A 16,267-nucleotide genomic window follows, 5' to 3' on the forward strand; every position below is an offset into this window, starting at 1 on the left:
CTTCGATTTACGAAAATGCTTTCGACAACTATTTACAGGAACGAGATTTCTATTATTTTTTTAAATGGAGATTAGTTGTGGGGCTACATCACATCAGCTTTAACGGTTCGATTTGTTTATTTTCCAAGTTGGACTTTATAGGTCATTTTTGTCTGCAAGAAACAATAAAATTTAAATTAAATGGGTAAAAATGGTCTCGTATTAAATCGATTTGTCTATTTTTCAAGGCGGACTTCATAAATCATTCTTGTCAACAGACGAATTAGAGAATGACAAGTGTTATTTATGTTAGTAAAGAGTTTGGCCTTGGCAAAACGATGACAAGATATTAATTGATGGAAAATTAAAAACGTTAAAAGTGAGGCATGAACAAGATGTTGGGAACTCGTACATTGCTCCTCTCCGATTTCATAAACTACATATCATTAGTTTGATTTGTTCAATCAAGGATTGGGCGCCGGTTGAGTGCATCTTCAAATCGACAACACGAATCCACTCTCATCTCCGTACTCATTTCATTTTCGGGTGCCGGATAGTAGTCCTCCCTCAGCTGCACATCCCTCAGGCTCGGGTTTCTCACGAGGAACATCATGAAATGCTCATGAGCTGTGCCGTGGATGAAAAGCTTCCGCAATGTCACGCATTCCGACAGCAGCCCCGCAGCCGGAAGCCAGAGACTCCTTTGGTTTACGTCCCGGTCTTGCGGAGGCCAGTAATCGAGTTCCGTTAGGCACAAGCTTTCAATCCCAGTCAAGAAGAACCTCTCCCAGGGGCTAAGGTCCATCTGTCCTGGCGGGGCTGTCAGTGCATAACCCACCGTGTCACCACAATCCAACTTCATCTTGGACAGGCAAGGATAGCCTGCGAGGCAGCTCAACCCGAAATCTCGCTGCGTGGGTCTGTGCCTTCCCCAGCAATCCCCTTCAACCCGAATCTGAATCTCCTCAAGATTGGGGCAATCATCGAGACCCACCGACGGCAACGGAGTCAGCAGCTCACCGACCCCAACCCAAAGCGAAAGATAATGCAGCCTCTCCCAGCTCTCACCGTACCAAAACTCATTTCTGTTTCCATTGCCATTGCCATTGCTTGGTGGCATATAGGAACACTCCCCATCCATCCCCAACTTACATTTCCTACTTCTGTTTTCGTACTCGGCTGCCCAATTCAAGTCCATGTAACCGCCACCATCATCACCATTCCGATTCACCGCAATGCCGTCACCAACATAATCATCGACATTTACTTGATCCAGATCAAAGCCATGAGCATCCTCCGGTTCCCACACGCAATCAATGTGCAGGCGCTGAATCCGATCACGAATGGGCTCCAGAGCCCCCAACGAGGCCGCGGCATCCAAATTCTTGCAACAAGAGATGCTGACATCAACCAAAGTCTTCCTCAACAAACAGGCCATCGTCCTCAACCCTTTAACCGTTATTCTCTTACATCCATGGACCTCAAACTTGGCCAATTTACAACACCCTCTCGCAATCTCAATCAACCCCATGTCCGTCAAATCGGCACAGTTCTTAATCGACAGCGACTCCAGCCCGGCACATAAGGCAATGCCGTCGAGCTCGGACCCAATCGCCGAGCAAATCCCATGGAACTGGCCCAGCTTGAGCGCCCTCAGCCTGGGGCATTTGGACCCGAGCACCTCCAGCGCCAACCCACTGTCTCTCACGTTCTTACAAACATCCAACACCAACTCTTCCAGCAGCGGAAGCCCCGAGAAGAAGTCGATTAGCGCCGCGCGCCCGACCCGTGCGTCTTCGGCGGTGAAACCGTCGTCATCTGGCTCGCCGTGGGCGTTGGCCAGCGACGTCGTATCGATCAAATGAATGACTCTGAGCTCCGGACAGTTCGTGGAGATCGATAAGAGCGCCTCCTCGCCGACGAAGCCTACGTATCTCGGATCGAACATACACGCCACCAGGAGATGTTGCAGTTTCGGACACGCCGCCGTGATGGATTTGATCTCGTTGGCCTTGAACCCATCGGTAAACGACGTCGTCAAGAGATTGAGCTTGGTGAGAGATCGAGCCACCTTGGGATAGGATTCCAGAACCGGCGGGATGTCCTCCGTCCAGTAGTAGAACTCTGACAAGTCGAGCTCTGAGAGCGACTGACAGGCCAAGAACAGAGGATCGAAGTCCGCGCCGAGGGGTGATTGGGGCCGTTGATGCCAGCGGACGAGCTTGACGCGGCGCAACCCCGGCCACAAATGGGAGACGATCTGGACGATACAGGGCGATCGGGAGTAGACTGTGAGTGAGGTGACGGATGGGAAGGCGTCACGGAGGCGTTGGGCAAGGAGAAGAGGGTCAGTGTTGGCGGCGGAGGGGGAGAGCAGAGTGTGGCCCCATGGCGATAAGTGTGAGAGGTCGAGCTGGGCGACTGCCGTGAAGCAAATCGGGATCCTGTGGAGGTCACGGGCGTTGCCCCGGAGCGTGAGGGATGTGCGCGTGGCCCTCTCCATGCTCAGGAACTTTTTGCACACAAGGGAGAGCGAGTTCCTGGTCCGGGTGTCGGAAACTAAGGTGATGACGGTGGAGAGTATGGGCTCCGGCAGGTCATTGATGGTGGGGGCCATGGTGCGAGGGAGGGAGGGAATGAGTGAGAGAGAGTGAGATTGAGAGAGGAGGATGGGAGGGAGGGAGGAGTTACGGCAGCTGAGGGCGGGGTTTTGTCTTTTAGCGTTAGACCCACGTGAGTACGATATACCTTTACTTACCCCACTTCTCTATCTCGTGGTTTTGTATTTGTGTCATATTTAATATCTTACTGAGTTATGTCGTGTATTATCCGTTAAAATAAATAATGATTACAATGTTATGTAAAAATATTCTGTGATATGATTCTAGCAGTTACCTGTTATAAAGAAGTATATTTTAAACCAATAAATAATCAAATGAAAATCATAATACTAAAAAAAGAATTGTTATTAGTACTTCAAAAATCTCATTTTACACTCCAAACTTTTTATATTAGGAAAGAAAAATACCCTTATGAAGAACGTATAATGAGATTTTTAAAATGCAAATAACACTATCCAAATTAATATATACAATCACATTATCACATTAAAAACATAAATACATCTGTGTTTCAAGTGTTACATACCCAAAAATAAGAGTATAGTGAAAAATACATTAACACATTACAAATTGTCAAATGTTCATTTCATTTTCGGGTGCCGGATGGTAGTCCTCCCTCAGCTGCACATCCCTCAGGCTCGGGTTTCTCATGAGGAACATCATGAAATGCTCATGAGCTGTGCCGTGGATGGAAAGCTTCCGCAATGTCACGCATTCCGACAGCAGCCCCGCAGCCGGAAGCCAGAGACTCCTTTGGTTTATGTCCTGGTCTTGCGGAGGCCAGTAATCGAGTTCCGTTAGGCACAAGCTTTCAATCCCAGTCAGGAAGAACCTCTCCCAGAGGCTAAGGTCCATCTGTCCTGGCGGGGCTGTCAGTGCATAACCCACCGTGTCACCACAATCCAACTTCATCTTGGACAGGCAAGGATAGCCTGCGAGGCAGCTCAACCCGAAATCTCGCTGCGTGGGTCTGTGCCTTCCCCAGCAATCCCCTTCAACCCGAATCTGAATCTCCTCAAGATTGGGGCAATCATCGAGACCCACCGACGGCAACGGAGTCAGCAGCTCACCGACCCCAACCCAAAGCGAAAGATAATGCAGCCTCTCCCAGCTCTCACCGTACCAAAACTCATTTCTGTTTCCATTGCCATTGCCATTGCTTGGTGGCATATAGGAACACTCCCCATCCATCCCCAACTTACATTTCCTACTTCTGTTTTCGTACTCGGCTGCCCAATTCAAGTCCATGTAACCGCCACCATCATCACCATTCCGATTCACCGCAATGCCGTCACCAACATAATCATCGACATTTACTTGATCCAGATCAAAGCCATGACCATCCTCCGGTTCCCACACGCAATCAATGTGCAGGCGCTGAATCCGATCACGAATGGGCTCCAGAGCCCGCAACGAGGCCGCGGCATCCAAATTCTTGCAACAAGAGATGCTGACATCAACCAAAGTCTTCCTCAACAAACAGGCCATCGTCCTCAACCCTTTAACCGTTATTCTCTTACATCCATGGACCTCAAACTTGGCCAATTTACAACACCCTCTCGCAATCTCAATCAACCCCATGTCCGTCAAATCGGCACAGTTCTTAATCGACAGCGACTCCAGCCCGGCACATAAGGCAATGCCGTCGAGCTCGGACCCAATCGCCGAGCAAATCCCATGGAACTGGCCCAGCTTGAGCGCCCTCAGCCTGGGGCATTTGGACCCGAGCACCTCCAGCGCCAACCCACTGTCTCTCACGTTCTTACAAACATCCAGCACCAACTCTTCCAGCAGCGGAAGCCCCGAGAAGAAGTCGATTAGCGCCGCGCGCCCGACCCGTGCGTCTTCGGCGGTGAAACCGTCGTCATCTGGCTCGCTGTGGGCGTTGGCCAGCGACGTCGTATCGATCAAATGAATGACTCTGAGCTCCGGACAGTTCGTGGAGATCGATAAGAGCGCCTCCTCGCCGACGAAGCCTACGTATCTCGGATCGAACATACACGCCACCAGGAGATGTTGCAGTTTCGGACACGCCGCCGTGATGGATATGATCTCGTTGGCCTTGAACCCCTCGGTAAACGACGTCGTCAAGAGATTGAGCTTGGTGAGAGATCGAGCCACCTTGGGATAGGATTCCAGAACCGGCGGGAGGTCCTCCGTCCAGTAGTAGAACTCTGACAAGTCGAGCTCTGAGAGCGACTGACAGGCCAAGAACAGAGGATCGAAGTCGGCGCCGAGGGGTGATTGGGGCCGTTGATGCCAGCGGACGAGCTTGACGCGGCGCAACCCCGGCCACAAATGGGAGACGATCTGGACGATACGGGGCGATCGGGAGTAGACTGTGAGTGAGGTGACGAATGGGAAGGCGTCACGGAGGCGTTGGGCAAGGAGAAGAGGGTCAGTGTTGGCGGCGGAGGGGGAGAGCAGAGTGTGGCCCCATGGGGATAAGTGTGAGAGGTCGAGCTGGGCGACTGCCGTGAAGCAAATCGGGATCCTGTGGAGGTCACGGGCGTTGCCCCGGAGCGTGAGGGATGTGCGCGTGGCCCTCTCCATGCTCAGGAACTTTTTGCACACAAGGGAGAGCGAGTTCCTGGTCCGGGTGTCGGAAACTAAGGTGATGACGGTGGAGAGTATGGGCTCCGGCAGGTCATTGATGGTGGGGGCCATGGTGCGAGGGAGGGAGGGAATGAGTGAGAGAGAGAGATTGAGAGAGGAGGATGGGAGGGAGGGAGGAGTTATGGCAGCTGAGGTGGGGGTTTTGTCTTTTAGCGTTAGACCCACGTGAGTACGATATATCTTTACTTACACCACTTCTCTACGTCATGGTTTTCGTATTTGTGTCATATTTAATATCTTACTGAGTTATGTTGTGTATCATCCGTTAAAATAAATAAGGATTACAACGTTACGTAAAAATATTCTGTGATATGATTCTAGCAGTTACCTGTTATAAAGAAGTATATTTTAAACCAATAAATAATTAAATGAAAATCATAATACTAAAAAGAGAATTGTTATTAGTACTTCAAAAATCTCATTCTACACTCCAAACTTTTTATATTAGGAAAGAAAAATACACTTGTGATGAGCGTATAATGAGATTTTTAGAATGCAAATAACACTATCCAAATTAATATATACAATTACATTGCCACATTCAAAACATAAATACATCTGTGTTTCAAGTGTTACATACCCAAAAATAAGAGTATAATGAAAAATACATTAACACATTAGAAATTGTCAAATGTTCAAAGGATTTGCAACATGAAAGGAGCTATATTTCAAGGTTGTGAAACTTTGCACATTTTCTTACAATAAAACCTACAATTTTCATCAATTGTCATTGGAAACGATATTGGAATTTTAACTTGATATATTTTCTTCAAGCATAATATTGATAATGTTTTTAGTAAGACTTTCCACATTAGTACTCTTCCACATAAACTAAAAAGCAAATATTATAAACCGTTTAAATTATGAATAAATAATTATGAAAAGAAATAAAACAATATTACTAAGTTTTTTTTAGTAATTAAACTTTAAAATTATCAAAATAAATTTTCTTAAACAGGTCGAAATGGGTTACCCCTATGTATACCCGTTATTAACTGATTCGTAATGAATCATCTGATAACGATCCTATTAATTATCGTGTTGAACAGAAAATCGTTATTTTCGTGATGTTTTTGTATTGTGTCATCGTGTAGAGAGTAATGCACGCGCAGTGGAAGGGGCGTGGATAAGGAAGTAAGGAATGTGGGTCTGTGGTTGTTTAGGATATGGACGGATGGATTATGGATTATGGATTATGGATACGGAACCGAACAAGTGTGATTGTGTATTCTGCTTTGCTGCCATCTGTTTCCGATTTTCTACAAAAATCTTCACCATTTTTGCCATGACAACGACACGACAGCAGCCACTACGATAGGATACTACAACTCTACACTCGTCTTAACCTTTTTCCCTTTCAAGATAAAAAAAATTGTTCCACAAAAAATTATGGTTGGCACGATTTGGATTACGGAATGATTTGATTTTAGCGATTTGGATTTCGGATTGATTTGGTTTTATCTTAAATAAAGCTAAAAAAATATAATATCTTGATTCGGTTTAATGCGGTTTAGATTGAATTGTTTGGGTCGAACAGTTAAGGGCTGAACCCTTTTTTATCATTTTCATTTTTTTCTCGAAAAACTCTATTTGGGTCTCAATTTTTCCCTACCATCTAAGTTCATTAACAAATTAGATAAGAGCTCATTTTGGAATGCTTTTAAAATAATTAAAAGTGTTTTTAGAGAAAATATTTTTTGATTCTAAAAGTATTTGAAGTGTTTTATATAAGAAATATCAATGATGTGCTTCTTTTAAGAAGTATAATTTACTTGTATTTTTATTAAGGAATGGTTTTGAAAATATTTTCACCGAAACTGCTTTTATCTATTTTAAAAGTACTTCCAAACAAGCTCTAAATTGGTTGAATTTGTTGATGTGCCACAAATAAGGCCTCTTTGATTAAAAGAAGAAAAAGAAAATGGTTTTTGATGATGCTTTTAGCACTATATGGTAGGATTATGGGAGCACTTCCTGCACGGGTGGCTTACTCACCCCCATTTTTTGTTAATCCATTTGTTCTGCTGGTTTGTCCTCTTGGTGGTCGTGATGGCCTTGCAATGGATGTGCATCTGGTGGCTGCTGGTTCCATTACAGTCTCAAGGTTTTTTGGTTGTTGTTCAACTGGTCACTTTTGGGCCTATCTTCTGTATTTCCCTTTTTGTTGGTGGGCTTGTATTTAGGTAGTGAGCTGCCTTTTTGGAATGCATTTTTCCTTGTACTTGCCTTTTTTTAATGGAAGTAAATTAGTTTGACCAAAAAAACCTCATTTTTTTATGATAAAAGTTTGTTTACAGTAATAACCCCAAAAATTGATTACTGCTTTTCCTTTCTTCTTCTTCTTTGTTGTTTTTTCCGTTCATTTCTTCTTACTCAATTCTTAGTCTTTAGTGCTTCTGACATAAAGCTCAATGTGCGGCGGCGTTTTTTCCAACCTTAAATCGATGTGCAAATTTCTTCCTTTTTATTAATGTGACGTTCATTCTCAACAATATCGTTGATCACGCTTTGAATCTCCCTAAGTACAAAGAGAGTGAAAGAAGGAGGAAATGGAGGAACAAAAGAAAGAGAACGAGAGGAGGAGAGAAAAATATGAAAGAGGAAAAAGATGGAGGGAGTTGTAGCAGAGGTGAGAGAGAGAGGAAGAGAGGGTGTATCTAGTTTTTTTTATTTTATTTTTTTATTTAAATTAATGTTTTGGTTAATCACTTTTCAGTTAATGTTTTATATTTCGTATTTGTTTTTGTTTAAATCTTTACCTTTTTATTAAATTTTTGTGTCGCATCAACAATTTTGATGCATTGGTTTATTGGAAATGAACGTTAATTGTTTTGTATGAGCGAAGAAATCGGAAAAGAGAGATTCAAATTTTTGGTTTTCTCATAATTGATAAGAGAGTACCACCAGATTATTGTAGAGGAATCAAATATTCAAGTGGTACTTCTCTTATCCAGATAATATAAATATTGCCATGTGCAAGGTTCAAGGGAATTCAACCTTCAACTTCATTTTGATGGATCCTATGTTTTTTTCTATTCGAGAGTCAAACGATGCTCGTGTGTACATTTTGGTGTGAAAAGATTACTCAAATGATATTCACGTGTATATTTTAGCATCGTTTGAGTCTTTCAAGCTCAACGCAATAGCCTATGTAGAATAATTGAGGCTATTGCGCTTCATCGAGCTTTTTGGATGGCTAAGATAAGGAACTACCAAAAGTTGAGCATTGAGGGTAGACTGAAAACTATTATTGATGGGGTTTTTGGACAGTGTACAATACCTTGGTTGCTCAAGATTATCGTACAAGACATTAAATTATGTGTAGTGCTATCCACACATTTATTTTTACTTCTTACACATCTCTCTCAATTTTTTGCCGTAGAATTCAGCCCACCAGCATGTAGGTGCAAACAATGCACAATTTTGAGTTTGAACAAACAAGTTATAGACATTTTAAATTGAAAGGAAATTTCAGTATATTGAAAACTTCCATAAATAAAAGGAGAATTTAATAAATGTTTAGACTTTCTAGCAATGGAAAATCTCTTAATTAATACTGAAATTAATATTTGCCCTTAAATTAAAATATTCAAACCAATAGGATTTTAATATAGATATTGGTTAACAAGAAATTGGAATCAAAGTTTCCATAAATTTGTGTCTGTTGTTTCATATATTGGACCTCACTACTTAGTTCATGATGTATGTAAGAGGGGAAGGTAACCCTCAATTTACTGAAACCATATAAATACCACTGTGGATGTAGCCTTAATTAGAGGTGAACCATGATACATCTTTGTGTTATTGTGTGTTTGTGTGATTTACGGTCGAATTTAAGTTTGTCCAAGATCGATCCGATTTTATGCATCAACATTTGGCACTGTTTGTGAGAATCGACACGAAAAAGCTATGTTAGTTCTCTCCCATTTTTCATCTCACCACCGTGAACCCTCATCCCTTGAAGGGTAAAACATGTATTACTCATCCCTTTCAATCTTCTCTAAGATGATATGGTAATAATTGAGGCTATTGCGCTTCATCGAGCTTTTTGGATGGCTAAGATAAGGAACTACCAAAAGTTGAGCATTGAGGGTAGACTGAAAACTATTATTGATGGGGCTTTTGGACAGTGTACAATACCTTGGTTGCTCAAGATTATCGTACAATACATTAAATTATGTGTAGTGCTATCTACACACTCATTTTTTACTTTTTACACATCTCTCTCAATTTTTTGCCGTAGAATTCAGCCCACGAGCATATAGGTGCAAACAATGCGCAATTTCGAGTTTGAACAAACAAGTTATAGACATTTTAAATTGAAAGGAAATTTTAGTATATTGAAAACTTCCATAAATAAAAGGAGAATTTAATAAATGTTTAGACTTTCTAGCAAAGGAAAATCTCTTAATTAATACTGAAATTAATATTTGCCCTTAAATTAAAATATTCAAACCAATAGGATTTTAATATAGATATTGGTTAACAAGAAATTGGAATCAAAGTTTCCATAAATTTGTGTCTGTTGTTTCATATATTGGACCTCACTACTTAGCTCATGATGTATGTAAGAGGGGAAGGTAACCCTCAATTTACTAAAACCATATAAATACCACTGTGGACGTAACCTTAATTAAACGTGAACCACGATACATCTTTGTGTTATTGTGTGTTTGTGTGATTTACGGTTGAATTTAAGTTTGTCCAAGATCGATCTGATTTTATGTATCAACATTTGGCGCCGTTTATGAGAATCGACACGAAAAAGCTATGTTAGTTCTCTCCCATTTTTCATCTCACCACCGTGAACCCTCATTCCTTGAAGGGTAAAACATGTGTTACTCATCCCTTTCAATCTTCTCTAAGATGATATGGTAATAAGAGAAAATTTTCTTTCATATCTAATCGGCTCAAAATAAAAATTATTCGTCTCTACATTTATATGAAGTTTAATGGTCTTTGATTCTCTTTGCTTGATTCTAAAATTCATGTGTATTCATTACATATTTTTAAAGTATTGAGCCCTTACATGACGGCGTTGGTTCAAATCCCGTCGATGGCTAATCTAACATTTATTCTAACAAATTCTATCATTTGACAATATATATATATATATATATATTAAGGAATTAATAAAAGTCACCATGTATTAACTAAACACTTTTTATGACATTTCAAAAGTCAATGAAAAACTTGTAGTATTCAAGTATGACTTTTTGCAAGCCTACAAAAATATAAGTGTATTAAAAATATTTATTGATTTGAAGGATTTTCAAAAGTTAAGGACTTTGAGTGCTTTTAAAGTAAGGTTTTTGTCATATCAAATTTGTTAGAACCAATTTTGCGCACATATGTGGATGGCGATGATAACTGATCAAAACTTCATATGAACACAAATGAGAAGTGAATGAGGTTGATTGGGGGGTGTGACTGAATTCGTAATGGACTACCAACATATCTCCAAAAAGGATAATCAAATCACAGATGTAGCTCTAGAGACGGAGTGGTGTGAAGTGGGCTACGTCGAGAACCATCCTAAACTAGTAAGTCTAAGATGAGGCGTGTAGGAGAGATGAATCTCTATGAAATATGTCTAATATGTAGATGGCGGCGTTTAGAAGATATGGGTGATGTCTCGTAGAGTCTAAGTTTGTTGATGTATCAGATGATTAAAGAGATCCCTTGGTAGATGCTCAAGCTAGGGCATTTGTATTAAAGAAAGTAATCCTTAATGATTGATAGAGTATCTGGGAAGGAATCTAGGATAAATGATTAAGGGCTGGTTTGGTATTGCTGTACTTTAAAAAAAAACTACTTTTGTTGTACCGTGAGAATAAACAGCTGTGAAATAAAGCAGCAGAGTGTTGGTAAACATTTTTGTAAAAGTGCTTTGGAAAAAAAAAAAAAAACAGTATTATAGTGTTTGATAAACTTTTATATAAAACAAATGTGAAAAAAAAGCTGATTTTTCAAAGCTGGGTTTTGCAGCTTTGAGTTTTTGGCTTTTTTTCACCCAAAACTGTGAAGAAAAGCTAAAACTGAATGTTTACCAAACATAAAAAAGCTCCCAACTTTTTTTGATAGCCACTTTTTTCAAAATCACATCAGTACCAAACTAGGGCTAAGTCCTCCTAATATTATGGCTACGTTGCCTAATCTCTAGATATCATAACTTGATATGAATTAGGGTCTCCTTCTAGGGAGACAAGTAATATCCATATGGGCCTAAGTCTAGATTGACTGACTAAGAATGTCTGACCACGCTTGGTCTTCTGACTAGTCACATTGTCAGAGTAGCCTGGCTACTTTGATCTGGCTAGCTTGCTCCGATATGACCAACTTATTTCGATTTTGGCTAAGCTCATGAGAGTATCTTACTTCGATATGACTAAACTTCTTGTTTTGATTCAAATCGTCTGATCATCTAAGTGCCATGTGTTGTGGGAATTCCAATCATTTTCACCACCCGAGGTGCCAAATGTTAGGGGCCCAAAAATGTTGGTCCCACAAAATCCAACATCTACCCTAAGATTTTGATGGATTTCATTTTTTCACTTTTGATAATATACTCGTCATCCACTCTAAAACAATGACTATACTTCCACCACCATGTCACCACCCACTACCTTACCATGACCATCCCTCCACCCCCACAGCCGCCTTTACCTCCACACCATGCCGACAACTACCACATTACCATGAAAATCATGACATCACCATCACCCCCAACATCTTCTCACTATTAGCATCACCATACCGCAACCTTTCATGACTAACTTTTTGTTGTTATCATTGGCACTACCATGACCACCATCGACACCACATTCATCATGACCGACGCCACCTGTACCACCCCTCACTACCGCCCCATGCCTACTCCACCACCCCAACACCACATCGCCACCAATATTTCCACCCTTATTATAATCATTATCACCACCAAAGACACCACCTTTACTACCACAATATAACCAAAAATCACATGCGACACTTCCTCCATCTCATACGACCACTTTGTCATAGTCACAATCACTATTTCAAATAATGAAAATTTAAAAATAACAATGCTTATAAATTGATCATTAAAAAGTCTACAACAATCCACATAATTGTATTAAAATTCATGATAAATTCTCACAAACTTCATCAAAATCTATATAGAATTCAATCAAAATCCCCATGAATTCTATAGAAGTTAAGTAAACTCACTCAAAATCAATGTATAGCTCTTCAAAAATTCATCAAGCTCTATATAATAAATAGTGAAGTTTATTGGTCTTTAACTATCACATGATGATTTAGTGGTTAATGACGAATTTTAGGCCTGTATTTCACACGGACATCCTAAGTTCGATTCTTGGTGGCCATAGGAAGACTGAGTCTTCTTGGCCCTCGGAATGGTGGACTGTCGTGATGAAGCCACCACCTGGTCTCATTTTTAATATATATATATATATATATATATATATATAGTTTATTGGTGTTTATTGCCTAGGGGTGTGCTATCCACACACCCCATTTTACTTCTCACACACCTTTTGTTAATTTCTGTCTATTGATCTTTTTCAATTCATCCGATCCGATGATCGAAAATTAGCCACCACGTGGTCTCCTTTTTAATATATATATGGTTTATTGGTGTTTATTGCCTAGGGGTGTGCTATTCACATACCCTATTTTACTTCTCACACATCTTTTGTTAATTTCTGTCTATTGATTTTTTTCAATTCATCTAATCCGATGGCCGAAAATTAGAAAGGTGTGTAAGAAGTAAAAAAAGTGTGTGGATATCACTTCCCTATTGCCTATTCGTGAAAGTGGGAAATAATTAAGGTAAGCAAAATTTTAACAAAATATTGTTTGTTGGTTTGTATGTTGTTTGGGAGAGAAATTAACGAAAACAAAACGCGTTAAGTGAGTCAGTCAGCAGAAAATGAGATTGACCGAAATAATGGATGGGGATCATCACTACCACCAAATGTAGAAACAGTCCTCGCACCATGTGACGAGATTTCCTCCCTCCCTCTTCTCCCACCCCTCGTACCATTTTAAACCCTATACTCCTCCTTCTCTCTCTCTCTCTCTCTCTAAGATTCGCCTTCTTCTCTCTCTAGATTTTCATCCATCTAGATCGCTTTCAGGTACGAATTCTCGAGTGTTTTTTTTTTTTTTTTTTGAATTTTTAATTCTTTCTCTTAAATTTTGAATTGCATTTCTAACTTCCGCGACTTTTATTGCTTCTCATTCCCTAAATTTTAATGATGAATGCTGATCAAATTACAACTGCATTTGTTACAGATATGAAAAGAAATGTATAATTAAGTAATGTTAGGTTAAGGAATTGTATCTCTCAATCAATATCCCATTTTTTGGTTGAAGAATTTTCAGCTAATTTCGCGTTTCTTTGATTGTTCAATGTTTTTATCATCTTGAATCATAATTCTTCAGTTAATATTATATATATTTAGGTCGAAATTCAGAAGATTAATTGAGGTGAATGTTAAATAATAAAGTTTGATTATTACTGTCAGCATTTTTGTTGAACTTTTTGAGGAAATTGAGGTGAATGTTAAATGTGTAGTTTTAGCTGATCGAGGTGTCTTACAAAGAACTATGGACCTACTTGGAACTGATATTGAACCCTTAGTGCAATAATCCTCCTTATTACAATAAGAGTTCAAAATGTGGTATGTAAATGTTTAGACGATTGCCGCGTATGAATTTGGGAGATCGTAGCATACTTGTTTGTGCCAATGAATTAGTCTACAACCTTTCCGATTCACTGTTGTTTTATATTCTAACTAATTGGATTGTCGCTGTACCTGAGTTTTAACCTTGGTGTATATTTGTTACAGTTGAAATTATATTAAACGAGTATTTTCTCTTGTTTAATTGTAGTTGCAACTTGTGGGCTTATAGTATATTCATTGCGTGTAAACTCATTGGGCGTTGGCTGATGACTTGAAAGTAACTAGTATGCTCTTGCAGTTTGTATTTCAGGGTGGTGTGACGACGTTATTTTTGGGGATGGAGGACGGCAAAGAGCAACGGGTGGATGAGGGGTCTGAAAATTCTTCCCCACAGGAGGTTGTGTTCCATACGTTATTGTTAAGAACCTTATTTACTTCTGTAGAAATGTGTAGGGAAAAATTATTTGTATCAAATTCTTTGTACTGCTATAGAGGATTGACCCAAGTTTTTATTTCTCTCTGTTAGGAGGAAGTTTTAAAGAAAAAGTATGGTGGAATCATTCCAAAAAAACCACCACTAATTTCGAAGGTGATATTTGAATTTGATATTTGTCACGTCTTGTTCGAATTATATGCTAGTTTGTACCGTGTTTCATCTATGAATGCTTATTGATCTCAGGACCATGAACGTGCTTATTTTGATTCTGCTGATTGGGCACTTGGAAAGGTAGTCCTCTTAACACTGAATATTACCCTGTTACAGTATTTGCAACAAATAATTATTTCAGAGTATCAAAATAATTATTATGTTAGTTATTTCATATCATTTGATGCTTTTTGGATAACAGCAAGGGGTTGAGAAGCCAAAGGGACCACTTGAAGCCCTTCGGCCAAAACTACAGGTATTTGCCATTTTCTAAAGTGGTTGTGTCACCTTTTCTTTCTGATGTGGCTGTCTTAAATGTTTTCAATTAATACTTTCTGTTAGATGAGAGTTTTTGGCCACGTTGAATGTTGAGAACTCCGCATTTAAAAAAGTTACTTGCTGTGATGTCAACTAGTGGGAAAGGGCTTTGTTGTTGTTGTTGTCGTTGTTTGTGATGTCAACTAGTTGAGTTCTGTTTGCTGATTATGGTGCTAAAAAGCAGTTGAAATTACTTGAGTATATTATTGGTAGTTTGGTTGAAAGACAATGTTGCTCCGAAGTCTTGACCAGGCCACAATATCAGGCTTTTAGATGAGATGGCAAACTTGTACGGGTTCACGACAAGACAATGATGTTCAAAAAATTCATGACATATTGTTTGAAATGTGATGTAACAGAAGAATTTCATTCTCTTTGAGAAGTATTGGATATAAATAGCACATATGCCAAGTATTTGCATCTTAAGTATAATCTTGCCGGAGTAAAGGATGCTAAAGTTGGAACGAATCCTTAATGGATAAATAGAAAAAAAAAAAAAATCAAGGAGCTAAACAGGAAAAATTTACCTTCTGTTTTTGGTACATCAATATTCATATTTTTCAATTCATGTTAATCTGCTCTCTTCCCCTCCCCTCCTTCCATGCATTAGAGGTTTCAAGGAATAAAAACAAGATAATTTACACTTTCCATTGTTCTCCTTGGTTATTTTATCGCTGCTTTAATACTCTTTTTTTTTTTCATGCTTCAGCCCACACAGCAGCAAACACGATACAGAAAGTCTCCTTGTGCTCCAGCAGATGGTGAAGGTATTGCTAATCATTAGAACTCTGTAAAGCCATTTCTGCAAATTAATTATTCTTTCCATATTTTCTCCCTAACATTTAAGAAAATAAAAAGAACAGAAAAGCCATTTATCTTGTTGTACTACTTTACGTAGATCGAGGAAGTGCCGCTTCTGAGGATACAGCTGCCACTGAATGAAGGAGCTTTTGGTGTTTTGATCTTGTGAGAACCTCAGACTGTTATTGTGTTACCTACATTGATGGGTAATATTCTGTCCTGACAACAAACTTGGTGAACATGCATTGCACCCAACATTACTGCAGTTGAAACTAAGCCGTAACTTCTGGTGTTCCAAGTTTTGATGTGGGACGTTATTTTCTTATTAACAATGATAGAGCAACTTACGAAATTCAAAAACCTAAACAAATTATTCACTTTTTCAGCATCTTCTTTCTGCTCTACATGCAATTCTTGGGTGTCACCGGTTTTGTACAACCATGTCGTTCTCTCTCATCACACATATGGTTGTATACCATAATGACTAAGGCAGATTTCCTCGTTTTCTGCATTTTTTGTTATGAAGTAATTTCTACACCTCGTTTACCCTCATGCACTCCCTTTTTTCTCGCTTTAGTATCGACTTGAGTCAATCA

General features: G+C 39.8%; 2 protein-coding genes and 1 pseudogene across 3 annotated transcripts; 1 reads left to right on the top strand and 2 right to left on the bottom strand.

Moving 5' to 3' along the window:
* Positions 1 to 306: 306 nt before the first annotated feature.
* LOC137740895 (F-box protein MAX2 homolog A) lies at positions 307 to 2,735 on the bottom strand. The gene has a single exon (XM_068480699.2). The coding sequence runs from the start codon at positions 2,594 to 2,596 to the stop codon at positions 440 to 442; it is 2,157 nt and encodes a 718-aa protein (XP_068336800.2). The 5' UTR covers positions 2,597 to 2,735; the 3' UTR covers positions 307 to 439.
* A 317-nt stretch (positions 2,736 to 3,052) lies between these two features.
* LOC148694423 (F-box protein MAX2 homolog A pseudogene) lies at positions 3,053 to 5,323 on the bottom strand (annotated as a pseudogene). The gene has a single exon (XR_015966159.1). The product of XR_015966159.1 is annotated as an F-box protein MAX2 homolog A pseudogene (transcript).
* Positions 5,324 to 13,173: 7,850 nt separating this feature from the next.
* LOC137740896 (uncharacterized) lies at positions 13,174 to 16,048 on the top strand. The gene is made up of 7 exons (XM_068480700.2): positions 13,174 to 13,357; positions 14,205 to 14,303; positions 14,433 to 14,495; positions 14,586 to 14,633; positions 14,755 to 14,808; positions 15,580 to 15,637; positions 15,769 to 16,048. Exons 2-7 carry the CDS (start codon positions 14,244 to 14,246, stop codon positions 15,810 to 15,812), a joined length of 327 nt encoding a protein of 108 aa, XP_068336801.1. The 5' UTR covers positions 13,174 to 13,357; positions 14,205 to 14,243; the 3' UTR covers positions 15,813 to 16,048.
* Positions 16,049 to 16,267: the final 219 nt, after the last annotated feature.

Source organism: Pyrus communis, chromosome 9 (genome assembly GCF_041283825.1).
Source record: "Pyrus communis isolate YQ-2024b chromosome 9, ASM4128382v1, whole genome shotgun sequence".
In the NCBI taxonomy this organism is placed as follows: Eukaryota; Viridiplantae; Streptophyta; class Magnoliopsida; order Rosales; family Rosaceae; genus Pyrus; species Pyrus communis.

Coding starts and splice junctions, on each gene's coding strand:
- LOC137740896 (XM_068480700.2), top strand. CDS start 14,244: ATGGAGGACGGCAAAGAGCAACGGGTGGATGAGGGGTCTGAAAATTCT. Junction 14,496..14,585: donor AACCACCACTAATTTCGAAG/GTGATATTTGAA, acceptor TATTGATCTCAG/GACCATGAACGTGCTTATTT. Junction 14,809..15,579: donor CCCTTCGGCCAAAACTACAG/GTATTTGCCATT, acceptor TTCATGCTTCAG/CCCACACAGCAGCAAACACG.
- LOC137740895 (XM_068480699.2), bottom strand. CDS start 2,596: ATGGCCCCCACCATCAATGACCTGCCGGAGCCCATACTCTCCACCGTC.